Raw genomic sequence first — 24388 nt, forward strand, 5'->3', positions numbered from 1 at the left:
TTCAATCAAAAGCTGAACAATTCAAAAATTGGGGAATAATCATAGCATTGCCCCGAGTTCCCCGATATCCCTCAATACTTGTTCCCAACAAGGCCTCAGTTTTAAGCACAAGCCCCACCCCTTTTTCAATATTAAAGTCAGCCAGAAGTCGCTCCTCTACTAGCCAACGACGAGTGCAGTGAAGCTCAGCAAATCACCAGAAGGGCAGATTGGTCATGGCTGCTATCAGCCCTTTCCCAAACCAGGACCAATTGAAACAACATGGAACACAGTCTAACAATCTGCTCCTGGAACATCAACGGGCTTTGGTCAAAACTGCAATCTCCGGACACAGTCAGATTCCTCAAAAAATACGACATCATCTTTCTTCAGGAAACATGGCTATCAACAAGCAACCCACTCGAAGGGTATCTAGAATTCACACTGCCAGCTACAAGGCAGAGCAAGTATGGCAGACAGCGTGGCGGGCTGTCTATTTACGTGGCCTCTAGATTGTCAGTTCGCTTTAGACACCTAAAATTCGATCTTGACTGGGTCATTGGCATCTTGGCCGACAATCTCCCTTCAGAGAACAAGCTAATATTGCTAAATGTCTACATCTCTCCATGCCCTAGCGAGAAAAAACCGAAACTGGACTGCCTGATTGAAATACTATGTAACATCTTAAGCACATACGGCAGTACACCATGTCTATTCTCTGGAGATTTCAATACCAATCTTTTCTTCGACCAGTGTGAAGACTTAGGCCTCACCTTCCCAGTGAACCCCCACCTCTCGCCACACAAACATTACCGCCCGGTCTCAGACCATCCAAACTGGGCGAATACGTAGTCCTTCAACTCAGCAGAGTAGGCTACATAGTAATAAACGGTCGCTCATCCACAGATACCCCTCCGGCCTGGACAAGAACTATCAATCAATCAATTAATCAATCAGGTGAATTTATAAGGTGCACTACTCACCCGCTAGGGTCTCAAGGTGCTGGGATGGGGGGGGTCCGCTACTGCTCAAATAGCCAGGTCTTGAGTTATACAAACTCCTGCGCACTCAAAGTCAATTCTAACAACAATGTGAAAATTATTTAAATTAGCACAAAAAAGAAAAGCAATTCTTGTCCAACGACGTGTTCTTTGGAGGTTCGTGTGTCTCTCCTTTTATTTGGTCCCCACAATTAGACAATTTTATAAACAGCCAGCCGACACGTGTTTCGTTGTGGTACTGAGAATACACAGACACCAACAACTCTTCAGGGTTGGAAAATACAAAATGAATGGTTTTTAATCACAAGCCTGTAACTTCAAACCAAGCTCCCTGCATTATAAGTTCTCATGCCAAAAGGTGACATTATTAAGCCGAACGACACCTTTGTGTGGAACCCCTTAGACATTAATATTTACAAACTCATCCTAAGTTCCAAGAAGACAGCACAACATAAGCAAGTCCTAATACATCACCCGTGTCGCAAATCTAACTGAAATCACTAGTGTGTGTACCCCACAAAATTTCATTTGGAAAAATGTTTCCCAAGTATTCATAGTCATCACAGAAAACCACATATATATATCATAAAATTCAAGATGCATAATACCTCGAAGGCTGAATAATCCATGTCAATGCTGGTCATATTTAAAAGGATACAACGTAGAGTGAAGAGAGTTGAGAAAAAGGAAAGAAAATCAAGAAGTGCACTTTAATATGCTGTCTTCTTCACCACTGCAAATTTTAGTTTTAAAAGAATTTATTGCAAATAGCCCAAACTATAACTTACCCAATTTCCGGTGATAATTCCAACCCGGAAGGGTAACTTAATTCGGTGTGATCAAACAGTTGTCTTGACACTGTAAAAAGCAAGGAGTAAGGATACCATAAACGTTCTATCCTACGTCTATCAGGCGGATTACACTGTGTATTAACCATCCGGCAAGTTTAAGGTTCGTCAAAGTTGGTGAGGCTTACCCGGAAAACTTGAATCAAGGGATTTAAGAAAGGCTCCTGTTTATTTCTAGTATTCCAAGTAATCACGGCTATCCATATAAATCCCGAAGTGGTTGTAATATCCAGACAGACACCACATCAGTGAACACGGGTGCGTGTATCACGTGTTCCTAAAAGGAAACCAAATAATGCCCCCTGTCAGTCCAGGTAACTGTAATGTTATTAGTAAAAGTAAAGGTAAATGAACGGGACCCTAAGGCCACACGACACCGGAGTCCTCACCTTCGGCTCAATCGCCCTCGCGCTTCTGGCGTCCACAACCCGGAAGTAAAACGGGTTGAATGCCGGAAGTAGTCTTTAAATACGTATTGTGAAATTATGAAATTATTAGATAATAAATGTCTATAATTTCTAATAATTTCATAATTTCACAATTTCACTGATTTTGGACATTTGAGACTTTTTTCATGTGGATATTTTCAGGCCTTGTAATGGTCATTGTATGTCTCTAGCACAGAGGTTATTACGACCAGTAGGACTCCCTATCTAGAGTCGGTCTCAGAATTCTTGGGAAATATATTGTTCTTTTAAAGCATTTATTAATCTATCAGGCGTATAATTTTTCGGCCGAATTTTGTATGTAATTGGATTACTTCCCTTTGAGTGCACTTCGATACCTTTGAACGAAGCGATTACATTATACAAATAGATGGTTTAGCGCTATAGTTCTTTCACTATGTTTACGTATTTAAAGACTACTTCCGGCATGCAACCCGTTTTACTTCCGGGTTGTGGACGCCAGAAGCGCGAGGGCGATTGAGCCGAAGGTGAGGACTCCGGTGTCGTGTGGCCATAGGGTCCCGTTCATTTACCTTTACTTTTACTAATAACATTACAGTTACCTGGACTGACAGGGGCATTATTTGGTTTCCTTTTAGGAACACGTGATACACGCACCCGTGTTCACTGATGTGGTGTCTGTCTGGATATTACAACCACTTCGGAATTTATATGGATAGACGTGATTACTTGGAATACTAGAAATAAACAGGAGCCTTTCTTAAATCCCTTGATTCAAGTTTTCCGGGTAAGCCTCACCAACTTTGACGAACCTTAAACTTGTCGGATGGTTAATACACAGTGTAATCCGCCTGATAGACGTAGGATAGAATTTTTATGGTATCCTTACTCCTTTCTTTTTACAGTGTCAAGACAACTGTTTGATCACACCGAATTAAGTTACCCTTCCGGGTTGGAATTATCACCGGAAATTGGGTACGTTATAGTTTGGGCTATTTGCAATAAATTCTTTTAAAACTAAAATTTGCAGTGGTGAAGAAGACAGCATATTAAAGTGCACTTCTTGATTTTCTTTCCTTTTTCTCAACTCTCTTCACTCTACGTTGTATCCTTTTAAATATGACCAGCATTGACATGGATTATTCAGCCTTCGAGGTATTATGCATCTTGAATTTTATGATATATATATGTGGTTTTCTGTGATGACTATGAATACTTGGGAAACATTTTTCCAAATGAAATTTTGTGGGGTACACACACTAGTGATTTCAGTTAGATTTGCAACACGGGTGATGTATTAGGACTTGCTTATGTTGTGCGGTCTACTTGGAACTTAGGATGAGTTTGTAAATATGAACGTCTAAGGGGTTCCACACAAAGGTGTCGTTCGGCTTAAAAATTTCACCTTTTGGCATGAGAACTTATAATGCAGTGAGCTGGGTTTGAAGTCACAGGATTGTGATTAAAAACCATTCATTTTGTATTTTCCAGCCCTGAAGAGTTGTTTGTGTCTGTGTATTCTCAGTACCACAACGAAACATGTGTCGGCTGGCTGTTTATAAAATTGTATAATTGTGGGGACCAAATAAAAGGAGAGACACACGAACCTCCAAAGAACACGTCGTTGGACAAGAATTGCTTTTCTTTTTTGTGCTAATTTAAATAATTTTCACATTGTTGTTAGAATTGACTTTGAGTGCGCAGGAGTTTGTATATTTTTTGTGTCTTAGGGTGTGATTTTTGTTGCACTCGAATTGAGGGGTTTGGTTAGGGTCTCCCCTCCCTGCTTGCACCATTACTCTAGAGAAATACGGAGTACGTTCACTCTGCTAGTGCGCCTACAGAACCCATACATTTAAAACCCTCCTTTTGATAGACAGCCAGGTCTTGAGTTGTTCCTGAAGGAGAGATGGTCCTGGGTCAGCCGTAGGTGGATGGGGAGGGAGTTCCATGTCTTGGCCGCCAGGTAGAAGAAGGATCTTCCTCCGGTGGTGGTTCTGCAGATCCGTGGGACGGTGGCAAAGGCGATGCTGGTCGAGCGGAGCTGGCGGGTGGGTGTGTAGAATGTGAGGCGGTTGTTGAGGTACTTGGGTCCCAAGTCGTGGAGAGCCTTGTGTGCCTGGGTGAGGAGTCTGAACGTGATCCTCTTGCTGACGGGGAGCCAGTGCAGGTCTCTCAGATGATCGGAGATGTGGTCGTGGCGGGGGATGTCCAGGATGAGTCGTGCAGAAGCGTTCTGTATGTGCTGGAGTCTTTTCTGGAGTTTGGCTGTGGTTCCCGGGTAGAGGGTGTTCCCGTAGTCCAGTCGGCTGGTGACGAGGGCCTGGGTGACCGTCTTCCTGGTTTCGGTGGGGATCCACCGGAAGATCTTTCGGAGCATGTGCAGGGTGTTGAAACAGGATGGCGAGACAGCGTTGACTTGTTTGGTCATCGTGAGGGAGGAGTCCAGGATGAAGCCCAGGTTGCATGCATTGTCCGTTGGCTTGGGTGAGGTGCCCAGGGTAGGGGACCACCAGCAGTCGTCCCAGGCAGGTGGGGATGGTCCCAGGATGAGGAATTCCATCTTGTCTGAGTTCAGTTTCAGGCGGCTGGTCTTCATGCATTCTGCGACATCTTTCATTCCTTCCTGGAGGCTGGCTCTGGCGGTGGCGGGGTCGTTGGTGAAGGAGAGGATCAACTGGGTGTCATCAGTGTAGGAAATGATGTTCAGGTTGTGTTGGTGTGCGATGGCTGCGAGGGGACTCATGTAGACGTTGAAGAGAGTGGGGCTGAGCGAGGATCCTTGAGGTACGCCGCAGATGACTTTGGTGGCCGTGGATCGGAATGGGGGAAGGCGGACTCACTAGGTTCTTCCGGCGAGGAACAAGATGATCCACTCCAGTGCCTTCCCTTGGATTCCGGTGTTGCTGAGGCGCTGTATTAGTGTGTGGTGGCATACTGTGTTGAATGCTGCTGAGAGATCCAGGAGGATGAGGGCAGCTGTTTACCTGTTGTCCAGCAGGGATTTGATGTCGTCGGTGGCTGCGATGAGGGCGGTCTCGGTGCTGTGGTTAGCTCGGAAACCGGACTGTGAGGGGTCGAGGGATCCGTTTGTCTCGAGGAAGGTGGCGAGTTGTTTGTTGACGGTCTTCTCGATGACTTTGGCAGGGAACGGGAAGAGCGAGATGGGTCGGAAGTTCTTGAGGTCCGTGGGGTCCGCGGTGGGTTTCTTCAGGAGAGCGCTGAGCTCGGCATGTTTCCAGCATGTCGCCAACTAACGGGTGATCCCACTAATTTCTGGACTTCACATTGGCAAACAGCGAAATGTTCACCCTAATCTTGTGCCACCACATCGCAGCACTGGGGGAAAGTGATCATCGACCCCAAATAATAACATTATCCCTCGATATCCCTCACCACCACTCACTTGCTCACACAACATCAGACTGTCACACGGAGAATCTAAGACGAATGAAATGGTCTCCAAGTGTTATCCCTATGGTCATGGAGAAATGCTGTCATCTTATATGTTCAAAAGGTGAAACAGACGTGCCTATTATCATCGGATGGGAAGCATTTGTGAACAGTTTAATAAATGAATTCCCGACAAAATCCCTTATCCAGCAAGATCCACCTGAACCACTGATTTCTTGCGCAACAAAAACGCTAAAAAAACAAAGAAATGCTGCCTTGCGCTGGACTAGAAAAAGCCCTGGAAACGTAATCCTATTCAATCAATACAAACAAGCTCAAAAAGCATTCAAGGCATCTGTCCACAGAGATAAACAGTCAGCATCAGACAAATTCTGGATGAAGTTAGTCCATGCCAGCAAAAAGTCCAACACAAAGTTATTTTGGACCCTTGTGAACAGAGGCCCGCTAGGTGGCAGAGGATGCACCACCGCAAACATATGTGCAGACGACAGGACTAAGTTTCTATCCAACCACTTCAGAGAAAACTCAAGTGGGCAAGAGCCTACTAGTTTTCAATTGACATTCAAATCCAGACCATCATCCACCGATGATTATTCCACAGGAATCACTGGGCCTACTACCGAGGCTGAAGGTGTCATGGATTCACCATCACTTGAGGAGTCACAAAACGACCCCCCCCCAGGAACACTGTCGACTGATGGACTTCTAATAAACAACATTGCCCGGATTATCAGGAAGGGCAGGTCAGACGGAGCACCCGGCCCCAACAGACTACCTCAGGCCTTGTTCAAATCAGATGAAACGCTATGGTCAGGTCTACTTGTACACCTATTCTCACACTGCAAGCTTAATGATCACATCCCAGATTCTTGGAAAGGTGCCATCATTCAACCCATCTACAAAAGTGGCAAAAGAGACGACCGAAAAAATTATAGAATGATCGCTCTCCTTGACATTGAATCCAAATAATATGCCAGTATCCTACTAGAAGAACTGACATCATGGATTGAATTAACACAGCGTCTTCCCTTCAACCAGACCGGCTTCACAGCTAAGTCAGGCACAACCATCAACTTACTCGCATTATCCGTATTGATGGAGAAGGCCGACGTCCGTCGTATGCAACTATATTGCTGCTTCGTTGACTGTAAGGGGGCTTTCGACCGAGTGCCACGCGTCTGTCTAAGGCAAAAATTGGTGCGCTGTGGTATACCGCTGTCCCTCCTACAAGCTATTATCCAACTCCACACACAGACCTGGATAAGGATTAAGTTGGGCGACGGGTCCCATATCTCAAAAAAGATCCAAACAGGAAGTGGCGTCAAACAAGGATGCGTTCTGGCGCCCCTTCTTTTTATTGAAAAAACTACCGTAGATTAGGGGTCTAAAGGGAAAGTTTAAAGACTTCAGGTATAAGCTCCCTATTACATACTCAAAAAAACACTAATTATGCCTAAGTCTCTTGTGTATATGAAAAAAGTGTGTTGTGAAGTTATATCTACACTCTCAACTCCCAATATGTGTTTATGACACAGGGGAAGGCATCCCTTAAGGATAAGACCCCTCACTCACCCGAGGGTGACATGCGCTGCAATTTACCTCACTCAACCCCTACAGCACACATATGGGATTACCATCCTACTCCATAAGAAAACATATCTGAGCTCCTTCCTTAAGATCCCTGAAGTAGTAGCTCCCAGTGGTGACTAGGTTTTTGCCACTGGTAAGGAGGCCCCATATGATGAAGCATGTCACCCTCGGGTGAGTGAGGGGTCTTATCCTTAAGGGATGCCTTCCCCTGTGTCATAAACACACATTGGGAGTTGAGAGTGTACATATAACTTCACAACACACTTTTTTCATATACACAAGAGACTTAGGTATAATTAGTGTTTTTTTGCCCCTTCTTTTTAACCTGTTTTACTTATCCCCCATACTTGACAAGGTCAACTCCCACCAGCCCCAACTAGACGGGACCCGCATCAGCAACCTGCTATACGCCGACGACCTTGTGTTATTGAGTCACACAAAGGTTGGTTTGCAGAGGCTTCTTGACGAACTTCTAGCTTTACATCTGAAAACGCCCTTGAATTGAACCTGTCAAAAACTAAAATAATTCATTTTAGCAAACAGAAGCAGCAGAAAAGCAGGTGGTTATTTAATAACAAAAGCATTGACACAGTGCCACACTACAAATACCTAGGAATTTTTCTTGACTCTAGAGCTACTTTCACCAAACAAAAAGACGCCATCAAGGCTAAGGCACTACCTACCTATCAAGTACTTACTCAATATTCTGGAAGGTCAAATTCACGGCCTTAAGGCTAGGCGAATGGCCTTTTTTAAAACATTTAAACAACCGCAGCGCCTTAATCATAAAATCGAATGCAGGGAATTGCGCTACCGCTTTGAAAGCCTGGAACATATAGCCTGCGCATGTCCCGCTCTGTTACATGATAGAAGGACCTTATTGAGAGTTGAGTGGATTAAATTAGGCGCTCGCACATGTCGCCAGGCAATAATGGCAGATATGAACCAAAAAAATATAAAGCTGAACATTCGGTTTACAAAATTTGTTGCTAGAGCTGCAAAAATGTTGGAGAAAGAAAAGGCAGCAATCCTTTTGCCGGTTGGTCCAGATATCATTCTGGAATAAAAACTCAAGCAGCCACCGGACCCCTCCAGCAAGGTCTACATGGACACCGAGTTCAGCATTTTAAAACTAGCTGTCACATTGACTTGTTCCCCTCTTTTAAACCTTTTTAAAACTATTCCGTGACTGCCATGTCACTTAATGAGCTTGATCTGTAAAAGATAAATGCACATCCAGACAATTTTTAAATGTCATCCAATTTTATTGTCAATCTATTACACTACGGTTGTACTAATCAAAGTTCCTCATTGCTCCTTTTTAAATTAACATATGTATAGGTGAGTTATAAGGTCTTAACATTTTTGTTATGATTTTAAGTAATCAAATAATAAGATTGAATTTGAATATCACAAATATCTAAAAATGTTTTAATAAATAAAAGGCAAAAATTATTTTCTTACAAATAAATAATTTTTAGAAATGATTTAGTAACACAAAAATATTTGTTACATAAATATAACTTAATTACTTCCCACCCTATAACCCGACAAAATTCACAACCAGCACCCAAAATATAACTTAAAAACAAAATGTATTTACACTATTAATATAAATATTTATCAACAAACGAATTATCCTTAATTAAATGTTAATTATTCATTCATTATAATTAATGTACTTCCCACAATATTCCCCCACGAAACACACAACACACTCATAACATTTAACAGAAACATATTTACACAATTAACAGAATTACTTAACAAATTAATATTTAATATTAATAAAAAAATAACTAAGGGGTTCTTTACGATGGAGGTGAACCGCCACCGGCAGGCTGCCAGTGGCGGGTTCCCCACCATCGTAAGGACAATTACCGCCCGCCAGATTGTGAAGGTGGGCAGTGTGCATGGCGGACGGAAAGCCCGTCCACCTCGGGTCTGACAGAGGCAATCATTACGATTGCCTGTCGGACCCCGGTGCCTCCACAGAATGGTGACGGTGCCTAGTAGGCACCATATGCCAGATCAGAATGCTGCATCCCTGCCAGCCTTTCCATGGTGGTTGGACCGCCATAGAAAGGCTGGTGGGGATGTACTTTGGGGTCCTGTTGTGGGCCCGACTTATGCTAGGGCAGTAGGTTTTACGCTGGGGGCACCTGTGGTGCCTCCTTCATTACCCTGCACCAGGTGGCAGGCACCTCATGCAGGGAAAAGCAAAACCTGCATTTTTAACATTGAGGCAGGTACTACAGCCAGCAGCACCCGCCGCAATGTTCAAACTGCCTTTTGCAGCTGCTGTGGTGGTGGCCGCATTGTAATTAGAGTTGCGGGACCGTAGTCTAATAGGCGGGCGGTCCCAATCCCCACCCTACACCACTAAAGATCCCACAACGGACACCTAAAAAAAATTATTAATCAATCAACACAATTAATTATCAATTAATTAATATTAATTAACAACTAATCATTGATTAATTAAAAATAAATCATTTCCCTCCCTTTACCCCTAAAAACTCCACAGCAGGCACCTACAAAAAATAATTATTTACACAATAAACACAATTAATTAATTAATATTAATTAACAAATAATTATTAATTAATTCAAAAAAATTACTTCCCATGCTTTAATATGTGCGCACAATTCTTTGCACATTTAACATAATTATCGTCAATAATTAATTTATATATTAATTAACAACTTATAAATAATTAAAAATAAATTACTTCCCACCCTTTACCCCTATAAACTCCTGTACCTGCACATAAAACTTACATTCCTAAAATGTATAGCACAATTAACATTATTTAATATCAATTAAATAAATATTATAAAATAAAAAATATGAATTAATTTATTATAATTAAATTACTTAACACACTATACCCCTATAGTCCACAACCTACTACGGAACTAAAAATCACAAAAAGTTTACCCCTTTTGGGGGTAGGGGGGGTCGCACGGCGCTGCCATGCTTGTGACGGAACCACTCCATCACGAGCCACGGGCGCGCTGTGCTCATGACGGAGTGGTTCCGTCACAGCCCCGCCCGCTCATTAATTCAGCCGCGCAGGCACGGAATTGATGCAGCGTGGGCGGAGCGGCCGCGGCGTGACGGAACCACTCCGTCATGAGCACAGCGCGCCCGTGGCTCGTGACGGAGTGGTTCCGTCACTAGCACGAAACGGGTTAATAAATACAAAAAATTTAACAAATATATAATTAATCATAAACAATAATTATACAAACAATAATATCATATACATTTAAAAAAATACCAAAAAACATAACAATAATTTAAAATTGATATTTTTAAACAACTATATTTTTGCAAATGATAATAATGACTACATCATTTAAAAAAATCGATATTACTTACCTTAAAACAATATTCTTGACATCGATATTCTTGCAGTCTGAGACCTCCATTAGGCCTCCATCCTCACGACCACCATCCCCACCAACCATCTGCTCTCCTGGACAAACATAAATGAGGACGACATCATCAAGCTCATGAACACCGTCCACTCCGTATCCCCGTCAGACCCATGCCCGCACCACAATCTTCAACAAAGCCAGCACCGCCATCGCACCCCACCTCTAGAAGGCCATCAACATCTCCTTTGTAACAGAAACTATGTAGTTTACTGTATCATATGTTGCTGCGGATTAATTTATATAGTCAGTACTATACGACCCTTAAGGGAAAGAATCCAAGAACATGTGAGAGCAATTCGAAACAATAACTGTAGCTATCCCCTTGCGGTACATTTTAACCAGAACCACACACTAGAACAACTACGAGGAATCAGATTCCATGGGATTTCCCATACTATCTGTGGACCGAGGGGGGGCGACAGAACGCTCACACTAAGAAGGACTGAGACACAATGGATCATTAAACTGCGAGCAGTCGAAATGGAGATCAATTTTGACAAGGAACTACATGTGTTCTTAGCAGATTAAAGATGTATACGAACTGTGTCAGAACTGGACAGACATAAGAGTTAAACACACGGAACTCAACTCCCGGAGAGGGAGAGAGAGGGCGTCATAGGGAAAGTATTTAAAGACCCCTCCAGTTTCAATCCCCAATCCTACTAATAAACAACACAAGAAAACTGGTGGTCTAGAAAAAAAGAAAGAAAAGTAGACACAGAACCAGGGTACGAGCAGGACCAAAAACAGATAATTTGACTGTCTGACAATTAGTGGTAGTAAAAAGATAATGACGCAAATGCGACTTCATGCCAGGAGAAACCTTGAGGAGGGGAGAAGAAGTTAATTAGGATTTCCATCATCTGCCCTTCGTGGCCAGTGTCATCATTTGGAGATCCACAAGTACCCCTGTCACCTCAGCTCTTCTGGCAACAAGCCAAACGCTGGTAGGCTAGGCGTGTTGTGACAAAGATAGAAAGGACTAAGTATCTCAAAAAAGTATACCGATGCAGTGCAAAGACAAAAGTGAAAGTGTGAGTGAGTTAAAAAAGATACAACAGTGGTCCAAGACACATTTATTAATGACCACTGGTGGACTTGTTAAAAAACACAGTCTCGGTTTTGAATTAATCTGCCGAGAGAAATGGTCCACTAGTTTCAGCCGTAGTGGGTTAATAGACCTCGGCTTTCTTCAGGACCTAGTTGTTATGGATTAAGTGCAATTTTGGAAAACAGTGAAAACGAAAAACCATAAAAGTATCACAGTGTTATTACATGGGACCAATCACAGTACCTCTATACAGGATGGATGATTATTCATACCTGTAGAGATAAAGCAAGCATCAAAAATCCAGAATACACATTGAAATGCTATGTCAATCACTGCCTTTTAAACCTGTTCTGTGTTTACAAGAGAAAATGCAAAAGTAGTCCACTCACCTATCCTGTGTGAGGTAACAAGACTCACCTCTCCTGGCTCTGACTCAGGTCATAGGAGGCACCGCCCTACAAAGTAGGAGTAAAAAGTACAACAACCCAATGAGCCATATGTCCAATCAGGGATGTGCATGGACAAATTGTTGTAATCGGGCTGATTCCTAATAGTAAAATTACATGTGTCCTCAAAGTTAAAATGATCAAAATAAAAATTGGCATGTCTCCCAAAAACGCAGTATATTGGAGAGAGAAGTGTTCAGGACTAGCCAAAGAACTACATTTGAGCATTCATGGTATTAACAATGAGCCAGATAATACTACCTCTCAAAAAAGCTAGGGAGCCCGTATTACAACTGATTATTGTTCAAAATGGTTCCACTCCACATTTGTAGAGTAAAATAAACGATGTTGTCCGCAAGATAGTAGTACTTGCTCAGCCCCATGCTGCGTGACTCATGGTGTTTTTAGCCACTCTCCACAAAAACGAAATGCACACAAAGGCGCAGTGTGGGAGCGCTCCGCTATGCTATAAAAACGGATCATAAGGTCATAACAACACTTACCTATCCGTCGATACCCCAGGTTGTATCCTGAGGCAGGGGGAGGTAGCGTTTCGCCGTAACAGGCCGCCATTAGTGCTAACCGGGCTGGATCATGTGGCACATGACGTCATAGGTGCCAGACCAATGGGAAGTTAGAACTACAATGTGACGTCATCGGACTAGAAATTGTAGTCCGGAAATGTGTACACATTGCGATGAGCATACAACATTGTCCACGTAAGCACTCACATGTACTAGTAAGACCTGGGCAAAACAGGGAGTCATTGCAGGGCATTCGTTGTGTGTAATACAGACGGAGCCCCCACGAGGGAGTTTGTTAAAGGGCTATATTCCCTCATGTGTGTGAAACTTACAATATTAATGAAATAGGAAGGGCTATACTGGCTATATACCCTTATATCCATAAAGATGCTCATCAGTCACTCAGTTTGGTATATACAAAATAAACAAAACAAAACAAAAACCGCAGAATATTGCTATTGTATTCCTATGACCTGCACATAAAATACAAAGGACACCATGACCAAACAGACACCGTCTATAATGTAGGTTTGTACAAATAATGTTCATAGCAGGGTCCAAGGAATATCATCATTAAGACCTTGTGTGGCACTTTTAAGCTTGAACACCCACCTCTGCTCTTTCTAAATAGGTATTTAGTCCTGTCACTCACATGGGGGGGTATGGTTGGTTTTTCCAGAACTGTCCAGAAAAATTCTTCAGGCTTATGTTTTAGCTCCAAAAAGTGTCTCGTGAGTTTAGTATTAGACTTGCCACAATGGAAGGTGCTTTTGTGTTCCAGCATGCATTGTCGCACCTTTTTTGTGGTCATACACCATTCTTTACAGGGGCATTCAATTAGGTAGATTAAATGGTCACTGCTACAGTTAGAGAACTGTGTCTGAATCCAAGGTCTTTGAGTGCCAATGTCTATGGTTTTGGTCTGTTTAGTCTGCGGGCATATGGAGCAATTGCCACAAGAGAAGTGACCTTGGACCGGAGGAAAGTCCCATAGGGTGTTGTTCATATTGGGTTTCATCCTTGGTCTCGTATGCACCAAGGCATCACGCAAATTGCGCCCTCTCTTAAATGCAAAAAGAGGCATGGGGATTCGTTCATTTCTGGTGTTTAGAAAGCGCCAGTTCTTCCGGATGCATGACTGAGTTTAGAGGTTTGGCTTTTGATGATGCCACTTATCAGAATATACTTGATAATACACCAAGTATTCTAGACACCTTTTCTGGTCCATCTACTTCAACTAGCAATGACTGGGACTCACTGACAGCTCTCAAGAAATCACATACACGTACTGTAATACACGGGGCAATTATGGCGGAATATCTGCGTGGGAATTGCGCCCCTCCGGGTCTCATAGTGACCAATGCTCCCAGGCTATTTTTACAAGACAAGACATTTCGTAAATATTTGCTCCTTAATAGCCTGGAGATGCACGAGGGACTGGCTTCTATTAATAATATGCATGGCCAAGAGGATCGCTGACGCAATCCTGATAGAGATACAGGTCATGGAGGCTCAGATCAAGACCACAGTAACCAATATCATCTTTAAAAAGAATCTGGAGGAATCCAACAAAACCAATAAAGATCTCAAAGATTCTATCCTCCAATCTAAAATCGAGAAATTCAAAAAGGACTTAGCCTAATTTAAGCATGAGGTGGTATACCCTTACACTAGCGACAAATATGTTGCACCCACATTTAACAACAAGGGCAGACGTTTGGGATCCACCTACTCTGGCAGCAGCTCAGATGCTGACTCAGATGTGTCAGACCACAATGATCAGGGACAATATCAACAAAGAGGTAGAGGGAGGAGATCGTCCAGGAGAGGTTACAATGGCCCCCAATTCCAGCAGTGGTGGCCTCCAACTCCATGGGGTTATCCTCCACCGCAGTTCCAACAACCGAATCCTTGGCAATCTTTTCAACCTCATTTCCCCTTGCAGCCTTTTTTAGGGGGAGGCCAAGGAAGGTTTCGTGGGCCACGACGGAACCCACAGAATCAACAGGCACCAACGCAAACACATTGGAACCCAGCGTCGACCACCCCGAATCAGATTGGAACTCTGTCCAAAACCAACCAGGGGCAGAACCAGGGACAGACGTGAGGGGTTCAGTAAAACAGGACCTAATAGTCAACCTTATTTCTAAAATACTGACACAAGATGAGGTGTCGGTCCGGAACAGAGGTTTAGGCTTTGTTACCATGAGCAATGGGGACGACTTCACAGTACATCGGGAGTTATCCCAATTCTTCAGAAACGTGCGGCTGCATCATTTCTTTAAAGACAAGACACCGTCTGAGACTCAAATTGATAACACGAATACGAGCCTTAAGAACCGGTCCAATTTCAATCCCCCATTACACTTAATACCCCCTCAGGTCCTGGCCTTTGAAAGAGCAGTTCTTGAGTATGTCAAATTTTTGTGTGAGAATAACAAGGGAAATACATACCGCAACATCCCGACAAAGGAGTTACAAGCACTCACAGCACTGACAAATGATCGGTCGATCACGATCAAACCGGCCGACAAAGGCGGTGCGATGGTCCTCATGGACTCAGATAATTATCGAGCTGAATGTATCCGCCAGCTAAGCGACAGGAACTGAAATCTTTGAAATTCTGATGTCTTAAATATAGCTTTAAATTAAACATCATCCAATTTTGAGAACCTAAACTTGTTTACCGCCAGTGATATTTGGAGAGAATATAAAGCATCCTGTTTTGATCAAATATAGATATGAAATGTTAATTTTGAGTGCCGGGATATTTGTACAAAAACATCTCCTTCAAGACAGCAACCTTCCCAGGGAGCTGGAAGCATGCAGAGATCAACGCCTTCCTCAAGAAACTCAAGGCGGATCCCAAGGATCTCCAGAACTACCAGCCCATCTCCCTGCTCCCGTTCCCAGCGAAGGTCAACAAACAACTGACCCGTTACCTTGAGGAGAACAGCATCCTGGACCCATCCCAGTCTGGGTTCTGCAGCAACCACAGCACCAAAGCTGCCCTAATCGCCGCCACCGATGACATCAGTACCCTGCTAGACAACGGAGAAACCGCGGTCCTCATCCTCCTGGACTTGTCAGGCGCCTTCAACACGGTCTGCAACCGCACACTACTCACCTGCATCCACGACGCCGGGATACAAGAGAAGGCCCTGGACTGGACCACCTCCTTCCTCTTTGGCAGAACACAAAGCATCCGCCTTCCCCTTCATCTCCGAGGCCACCGAGATCATCTGCGGCATACCCCAGGGTTCGTCCCTCAGCTCAATGCTGTTTAACATCTACATGGCACCGCTCGCCCACGTCGCACCACTGCACAACCTCAACATCATCTCTTACGCCGATGACACCCAGCTGATCCTCTCACTCACCAAGGACCCCCACACCGCAAAAAACAACCACCACGAAGGGATGAAGACCGTCGCCGAATGGATGAGGAACAGCCGACTGAAGCTGAACTCAGACAAGATGGAGGTCCTCATCCTCGGACCCACCCCCTCGGCCTGGGATGACTCCTGGTGGCTGACCGCATTGGGAACAGCCCCATCACCCACCAACCACGCACGCAACCTAGGGGTCATCCCCGACTCCACTCTCTCCATGACTAACACCCCTACCCGCCTGCTCTGCTCCGCTGACCTCGCCCTTGCGACAGTCCCCCGCATCCGAAGAGCGACCTCAGGCGGCAGATCGTTCTCCCACCTCGCCGCCAAAACCTGGAACACCCTCCCCACCCACCAACGGCAGATCCAAGACCTGCTGATCTTCAAAAGACTCCTCAAGACCTGACTTTTCGAGCAGTAGCAGCATTCCCCACCTCCCAGCGCCTTGAGACCCTCACGGGTAAGTAGTGAACTTTATAAATGCTATGAATGTTTGATTGATTGATTGCAGTTGATATTTCCATACCACAATATTTTTGATTTTATATTTTGGTATGAGTATATTTGTTTTTCGATATTTTGTCTGAATATTCGACTGTGGATAGGAATTATAGCTGACTCAACAATCCAGTTGGAGACAATATGGGAGGGTTCTTGCCTCCTTTGTGCAAGGACTAAGATCCAGAATTAGCAATCCGATTGTCCAGGGTGTCCTTTACTGGCAGAGTAAACGGACTCAGAGCGGACCCGTTTGCCCAGTGGGCCGCTCCAACGTTGGGACACATTTTTTGTTAGAGCCCCGTGTGATTGTGCCTTAGGGCGGCCCCAGATGACAGTGGGCCGCCCCACCATTTTGATAGAACCAGATGGCTCCAACGACGGGGCAAGATTTGTGTAGAGCCCTGAGAAGGCTCCGGGGGCCATTTTAGTTAGATGGGGCGTCGGGCACATTGCCGGTGCCCGCCCACTCCTGCCTGCGAGATGTTTGTTTAGAGCCTGTCGAGGCTCCCACGACCAAGGGGAATTGTAATTTAAAGAGCCTGTGTGGCTACCCCCCTGGCCCTATTTTTAAGCGCTAGTCTCTGGGAACATATTTATTTAAGGAGCTAGTGGGCTAAAGGGGTACAGTGATTTTAGAGCCTGTGTGGCTCCAATGTGGCTCCAGCCTGCGCATATCTTCTTCAGAGCCTGTGTGGCTCCAACCCCTGCGGCGCAGTTCTATTCTAGGGTCAGTGAGGGCCCTGTCGCAGTTTTTATTGATCTCCAGCTGCCCAGCAATTAGTGGGCAGCTGCACCGTTTAGGCGCCAAGGGAGAGAGTCCCTGTGTGGGACAGAGATGGCACAGTGGTGCCAGGCCTTCTACAGCTGCGCAGCACTTAGTGCCAGCTGCAATGTTCAGGCCCTGTTGGTGTTCCCAGCTGCCCAGCAATTAGTGGGCAGCTGCAACGTTTAGGTTTGCGCCGGTGGTGCACCCCTGACTGGCGCTGCATTGGAAGCGCGCCCTGACATTCTGGACACAGGGCTGTTGAGTCTCCTTGAGATGGCCAGTTGGCCAAGGGGACTGGTATGTGGGTAGGGCGCAAGGCCCTAATGTGATTTCTGCGCAATGTGAGTTTGCTATGTTTGATAGTAATTGCCTAAGGTGATGTTTGCGCAATGTGACTGTGAGGTTATTTTACCTATGTAGGTTTATGCTAGTGAGAGTTTATTTCACTATGTGAGTTTTGTGCAATGTGATGTGGTGCTAGGAAATGTAATGCATTTAATATGATTACGCACCTTGATCCTACACCTCTGAATGTTTTTAGGCATCATGTGTTTTTGCGCTATTGAGTTGTGTTCTGGCACCTCTGAATGTTTTTATGCATCATGTGTCTCCCTTGTTCTTACTCCGCTGAATGTTTTATGCATCATGTGTTTTTCCTTGTTCTTAGACCGCTGAATGTATTGTTATGCATCATGTGTTTTCCTTCCCTGCACCTCTGAATGTGTTTGTGATGCATCATGTGCCTTGTTCTTACACCGCTGAATGTTGTGATGCATCATGTGTAATGTGTTCTTGCTTATACCCCTAAGTGTATTTTATTCTTAGGTGGTTGTGTTTTGCCTAGTATAGTTATACTAGAGAGGTTATGTGTCCATGCGTGATCTAGGCCTATGGTTATTAGTATTGCGTAGTGTGTACCTAACTTTACCAGTAGTTACTGGTTGTGACCTATAGTTGTTCTTTTGTGTTACACTTATTCTAAGTTCTAAAAGTGCTATTTCTACTAAGTGCTGATTCTGACAGTGGCCCAAGAGGCCCTGTCTTGTACATAATCCCTTGTGAATATTGCCCGTGCCAGTTGGCACAATGTACATGTGTGATTTCTATCTGATGTGTTTTGACAATACAGAAGTTATTTTTATATACCCTTGTGTGGAGTTTCTTTTGTGGTGTGCCTAGGATGTTGTTGCTGTTGTGTGCAGGCGCAAATGCTTTACACATTGCCTCCGGGATAAGCCTGTCTGCTCGTGCCAAGCTACCAAGGGGTTGAGCAGGGGTTATCTTGGCGTGTGACTCCCTTGCCCTGACTAGAATGGTGGTTTCTGCCTGGCTTTGGCGTCAGCCTTAGCCTACCAGAAATCCCAGTTCTAACATTTACCAAATTGTCATTCCATGCTATCCTGTAGGACTGAACCCTGCTGAGATTTTGTTCCAAATTTCCCCAGAAGCTGAATGTTGCATGCCCGCTGACCTTTGCCAAATGCTCTGCTTGGTTCCCTTTCATTTCTCTTCATGGTTCAGTTCCAATGGAAGACTTTTGCATGCGGTCGCACTCCACAAGGGTGTACTGAAAGCCCATCATATTTCAAACAGATATTTAAAAAGAACCTAGAGAACCAAGAACCTGCAGTTACCATGGATTCAGACCCTAATTCAGCACATCAATGATCATTTGATTGTATTGTACACAAAGGAAGCTTGTAGACAAGACACAATTTCTCTGCTCATCCACTTGGCTGGGAATGGGCACAAAGTTACACCTGAGAAATTACTGTATTGTCAAAAAGAGTCGGGCACCTGGAACATCAAATAGAAAAAGGGAGTCAGGTGAGTGCCCCATAAAGCTTATGATGCCATATTTATGCTACAAACCCTGAAGGACTGCAGTGTTTACTAACTAAATATGTCATGTGCATGGATTTTTTTGTGTCGGACAACTAACCTGGCAAAATCCCAGGTTATTGCCTATTTGCCGCCCTGCCCTGTGGTTTAAACCAATTCATATTTAAAACCATGATATTTAAGGGGTAACTTCTTTCACTTATCTTGGGGTCACTGTTGATACTGACCTAAACAGTTCTCAACTTGTCTCAAGTTTGTCCAGAAAATATATTGAGTTGATGGCAGCAACACCCCTTCTCTGCAAGGCAGGTTGCCTCAGATAGTTCATTATGCTGGAGGTTTATAGGGAACAACAGTGGCTGTAGGAACCTATGGGGAGGGCGCATGGCCTGCTGTATGTAGTAGAAACCATAGAGACCTGCTTTTTGAAAAGGATATTGTGTTTTCTCCCATAAATCTTAACATTTGCATGTCCTGAAAAGACTGGTTTCCATTATGTGTGTGACAAAATCAAATGGGTGCGAGACTTGTAATTGTTTTAAATAGTGTCAAATCAATGTGCTTACTTACCTAAGGACATTTTTGTAGAGATTGTCAAGTCTCCTAATGTATATATGAGTCCCTCACTTAGTCATATAAAACATTGTAACACAAGTATGGCTTTGCACATGCTTTGGTCCTTCTAGGATCGCTCAAGACATTCATTATTTTGTGAAAGATAATAAGTCATTAGTGTTAACAGAGCCGGATGACACAGAAGCATGTAAGCTCTGTGCATGGGCTTACATCTTTGCCAGGTCTTGTCTAGTCTTGGAACCTCTGTTAACCACCTTGAAGATGAGCTTGATAGCAGGTTGGCTGTATCTTCCCAGGATAAAACATCAGGACCCTCAAACTCACATTTGCCCATGCGACCTACCATCAAAACAATCACATATGGTTTTTTTCTTGTAGTTTTTACATTATTCCCAGCTGCAAATATTTGTAATAATCTGTCCTAAATGAAGGCATTCATGAGTGCAGACTAGCGTTTGTTAATTTAAGTTATTGACCTAATCACATCCTCTTGTCTGCGTTGCAGTCCATTTGAGGAACTCTTATGGTTATGAGCTGTTGGACAGAGGGATATTTGTTTGGTGCAATGTAAATATGTTATTTATAGGTTTAGGTTTTTCTTTTCAATGAATGGGTATGGGTATTGAACTTTACTCACTCCATAACGGAATGAAGTGAGTCGCCACCTGGATGAAGGACAGCTGCTTTAAGCTCAACTCAGACAAGACTGAACTCCTCATCCTGGGCTCCTCCCCCTCCATCTGGGACGACACCTGGTGGCCCGCATTGTTCTGAACCCCTCTCTCACCCACAGACTACGCACAAAACCTCTGCATCCTCCTGGACTCCTCTCAATGAACTGCCAAATTAATGTTGTCTCATCCTTCTTCTTCCACACACTCTGCCTGCTTCGTAAGATCTTCAAGTGGATCCCCACTGGATCCAGGAAAACGGTGACCCATGCGCTCGTCACCAGCAGACTCAACTAGAGCAATGCACTCTACGCCAGCACCACCCAAAAACTCCTAATGAAACTGCAAAACATCCAGTATACACTGCCTCTAGACTCATCCTGTATATCCCCCGCCTCAGCCGCATCACCGGTCACCTGCGAGACCTCCACAGGCTCCCGATCAAGAATAAAAATCATCTTCAAGCTCCTCATGAACACTTACAAAGCCTGTGAGTCAAATACAAAATCCCCTTTGGACAAATTACAAACTAGATACTACATTTGCAACCTCATCAAACAGAAATTAATTAAAACAATACAGTCTAGCAAGAGCAGAGATGATGCAAAAACAGATATTAAAAATATGTACAATTTATTATAACATTCATAAAAACAAAATTACAGTAAAATAAATATCTTTGCACAATTAAATAAATATACAGACAATAATGGCAATATGGGAATGATACATAGAAAATATTTCTAATTAAAATAGAAAGGGACACAATAGTCAGAAATAATTAAATCAAACTCCAAATTGTACATATATCTTTGAGATGGAGAAGTTATTTAGTCCAATGACTTAGCGTGTCACAATTCAAATTGGCATCGACGCGTTTCGGTTTTGGCAACTTGATTTAAAAGCCACTTCGAACCCTTGTGTTTCTAAAAAACGAAGCTGGTAGATGTAGCACGTAAACCTACGTTGCCGTAATGCCGTATCAAAGATATATGTACAATTTGGAGTTTGATTTAATTATGTCTGACTATTGTGTCCCTTTCTATTTTAATTAGAAATATTTTCTATGTATCATTCCCATGTTGCCATTATTGTCTGTATATTTATTTAATTGTGCAAAGATATTTATTTTACTGTAATTTAGTTTTTATGAATGTTATAATAAATTGTATACATATTTTTAATATCGGTTTTTGCATCATCTCTGCTCTTGCTAGACTGTATTGTTTTAATTAATTTCTGTTTGATGAGGTTGCAAATGTAGTATCTAGTTTGTAATTTGTCCAAAGGGGATTTTGTATTTGACTCACTGTCTTTTGGAACCCCACCCCTTTGGCTTTTGGGGTCCCTCTCTTTTTTTAGAGACACTAACAAAGCCCTCCAAAACGCCGGACCTACATACCTCAACCACCGCCTCTCCTTCTACACGCCCACCAGACATCTCTGCTTCGCCCAACTGGCCCTGGCCACCATCCCACAGATCCGCAAGATGTCGGCCAGATGTAGATCCTTTTTCAACCTCGCTGCGAAGACTTAGAACTCCCTGCCCTACACCTCAGGCAATCACTGTCACTGCCTCAATTCAGGAAGGACCTCAACACCTGGCTCTTCGACTGAACTGCATATTTCCCCCCACACACACAAAGCGTCTTGAGACCCTTATGGGTGAGTAGTTGCGCTAACAAGAAACCTTGTTGATTAATAGATTAATTTTTACACAATTTGGTATGTCTTTTTTTTTTTTTTTTACAAATATTTAAAGATGTTACTGACTTTGTATCATTGTTATCTGTGATTTTATGATCCAGTGAATGAAAACAAACTATTCAGTGTATTCATTGTGAGTAATACTTGTCCTGCCTGTCTTTCTGGCCCCAGACCAATTTGCAAAAAGCCTTGACTATTGCACCCTGCTATCCCCTAAAAAAGAGGCAGTTGCAACTTTAATGTTTCTGTATTTCCAGGCACAGTGCCAGTACTTGCTATAAAAATTGCCTAACTGCCCTTGAATTCTGCAGTCCCCAGAGAACTGACCTCACAGTTTCGAGAATTCTATACATTTCTTACACCAAGCCCCAGGTGTTTTTGTTTTACTTTAAATTATCTTACTGGCCCTGTGCAGGTTGCATTTTTTAAATATGCTGCTTGAACTGTCTTCGAATGTTGCCATCAGAGGGGTCCATTCTTACATGTTTTTCCTTTCAGGGGGGTCTCCCAGTTAAGTACAATGTGGATGTGAATAAACAACACAGCCACCGTTGTCTGGATAACAACCACTCTCACTTCATCCTGGTGGACGATGGGACACGGGGGGATTACTGGGCCAGGATCCCCCTGAGGACCAAACTGGAAAGATTCATCTCCAAGCAAAGAATGAAAGAAGGTAATTCTGCCAGGGTAGGAGGGGCTGCCTCCTGGTACATAGAGCTGTGTGGGTGGGGGAGGCTTATGAATCTCAAAGCTATGAACTATAGAAGACATCTAGTGCTTCATATTTAAAAAAAATCTGAGTGTCACAGAATACCACAGCAAAGGAATCCCCCAGAATCTGGTAATAATTTGAACTCTCCCCCACCCCACCAGGGAGAGAAGAGACTCACATTGACACCCTAGTAGACCAGTTTCTAGAATCAGTAACTTTGTCACAGTTTCACTGTTCCAAGGCCTGGTGTAGGGGTGAGCTCACGTGAGAACAGCAGACAACCTGCAAAGGATTCAAGAACTAAAGACAGTTTCCACTGTGAGAATCTTCATGTGAGTACAGGCAGACAGCTTGGGCTGGCCAAAGCTAGACCTAACAAGCATTGGTAAATGCAGTGGGTTTTGCCTATGTGATTATTAATCTTATAACTTGGTGAGCAGGTGTAAACCTGATAGGGTAAACTAATGTTTGGGCGGGGGTACCTGAATGCCGGAAGGTACGGGTGTGACATGCAAAGGGTGTGCATGCTCACCGATAGATGACATGAAAATATTAATACTTTACTCTCTGTGGGACACTTTAGGAGAATTAAGACAACGTTGCATTGGTGTGAGTCATGGAAAACAAAATTGTGCAAAATAAAAAAGGACGGGAAATCAACTTGCTAGGAATAAAGTCTGTATTACTGCCCCAGCTGGTGGGCTCAGAGACTGTCCCAGGCTCCTGGTGTCGGGATGAGAGGCAGAAAGAAGCAATGTGTGGAGCTGTGCTGAAGGTACACTGGTGCAACACTAAATCTACTGAAATAGGTCCTGAAGTGAGTGTGCAGCTGCACAGAGGTATCATAGACTAGTGCGGTGGGATTCCAGTGTCTATGTAAGCCACCAGCGGACCAGCCCTCGTCCTAATCAGGGACTGGTGCGGGGACGCTGCCAGGCTGGATGCAGGATGCAGGGCACGCTGGGGCCCACCAAGGTCTTATGCGTTGTAGAATAGCACAAAGAAGACCAAGGCAGGGCTGGCCAGGTTAGCATGCTGACGGAGCAAGAGAGGAATAGGGATGCATAGGGCGGCAGGACAGCGAGGCATCAGCAGATGCAGGAGCGGTCAGGGGTGCACATAAAAGCTGCAGGACGATGGAAGCTACAGAGGGATGAATGTTCAGACAAAGAGCGTGTAGGGGAGCGCAGCAGGTGGTTAGGCGAGACAACACACACACACAGGTAGTAGGGAGTGGTGGTCACAGACTGGCTGCAGGTCAGGTACAAGGATCACAGAAGGACTGCAGAGGGACACACAGGACTAGGCTCTAAGCAGAGGCTGCATGGGAGGGGTACACAGGACCATGCTCTAAGCAGAGCCTGCATGGGAGGGGCACACAAGATCAGACTCTAAGTAGAGGCTGCGTGGGCAGGGCACACAGGACCAGGCCCCAAGCAGAGGCTGCATGGGAGGGGCACACAAGATCAGACTCTAAGCAGAGGCTGCATGAGCGGATCACACAGGACCAGGCT

The 24388-nt window shown here is 44.1% G+C and overlaps 1 protein-coding gene across 1 annotated transcript in view; it reads left to right on the forward strand.

Annotated features, from left to right (window-relative positions):
- The window catches only part of LOC144774081 (transient receptor potential cation channel subfamily M member 2-like), a 334005-nt gene that overhangs the window by 41214 nt on the left and 268403 nt on the right, over window positions 1-24388 (forward strand). Inside the window, exon 2 of the mRNA XM_078659108.1 lies at window positions 22658-22835. Coding sequence (XP_078515234.1) covers window positions 22658-22835 — 178 coding nt within the window. The remainder of the gene's footprint in view (window positions 1-22657; window positions 22836-24388) is intronic.

The sequence above is a fragment of the Lissotriton helveticus genome, chromosome 8, assembly GCF_964261635.1.
Source record: "Lissotriton helveticus chromosome 8, aLisHel1.1, whole genome shotgun sequence".
In the NCBI taxonomy this organism is placed as follows: domain Eukaryota; kingdom Metazoa; phylum Chordata; class Amphibia; order Caudata; family Salamandridae; genus Lissotriton; species Lissotriton helveticus.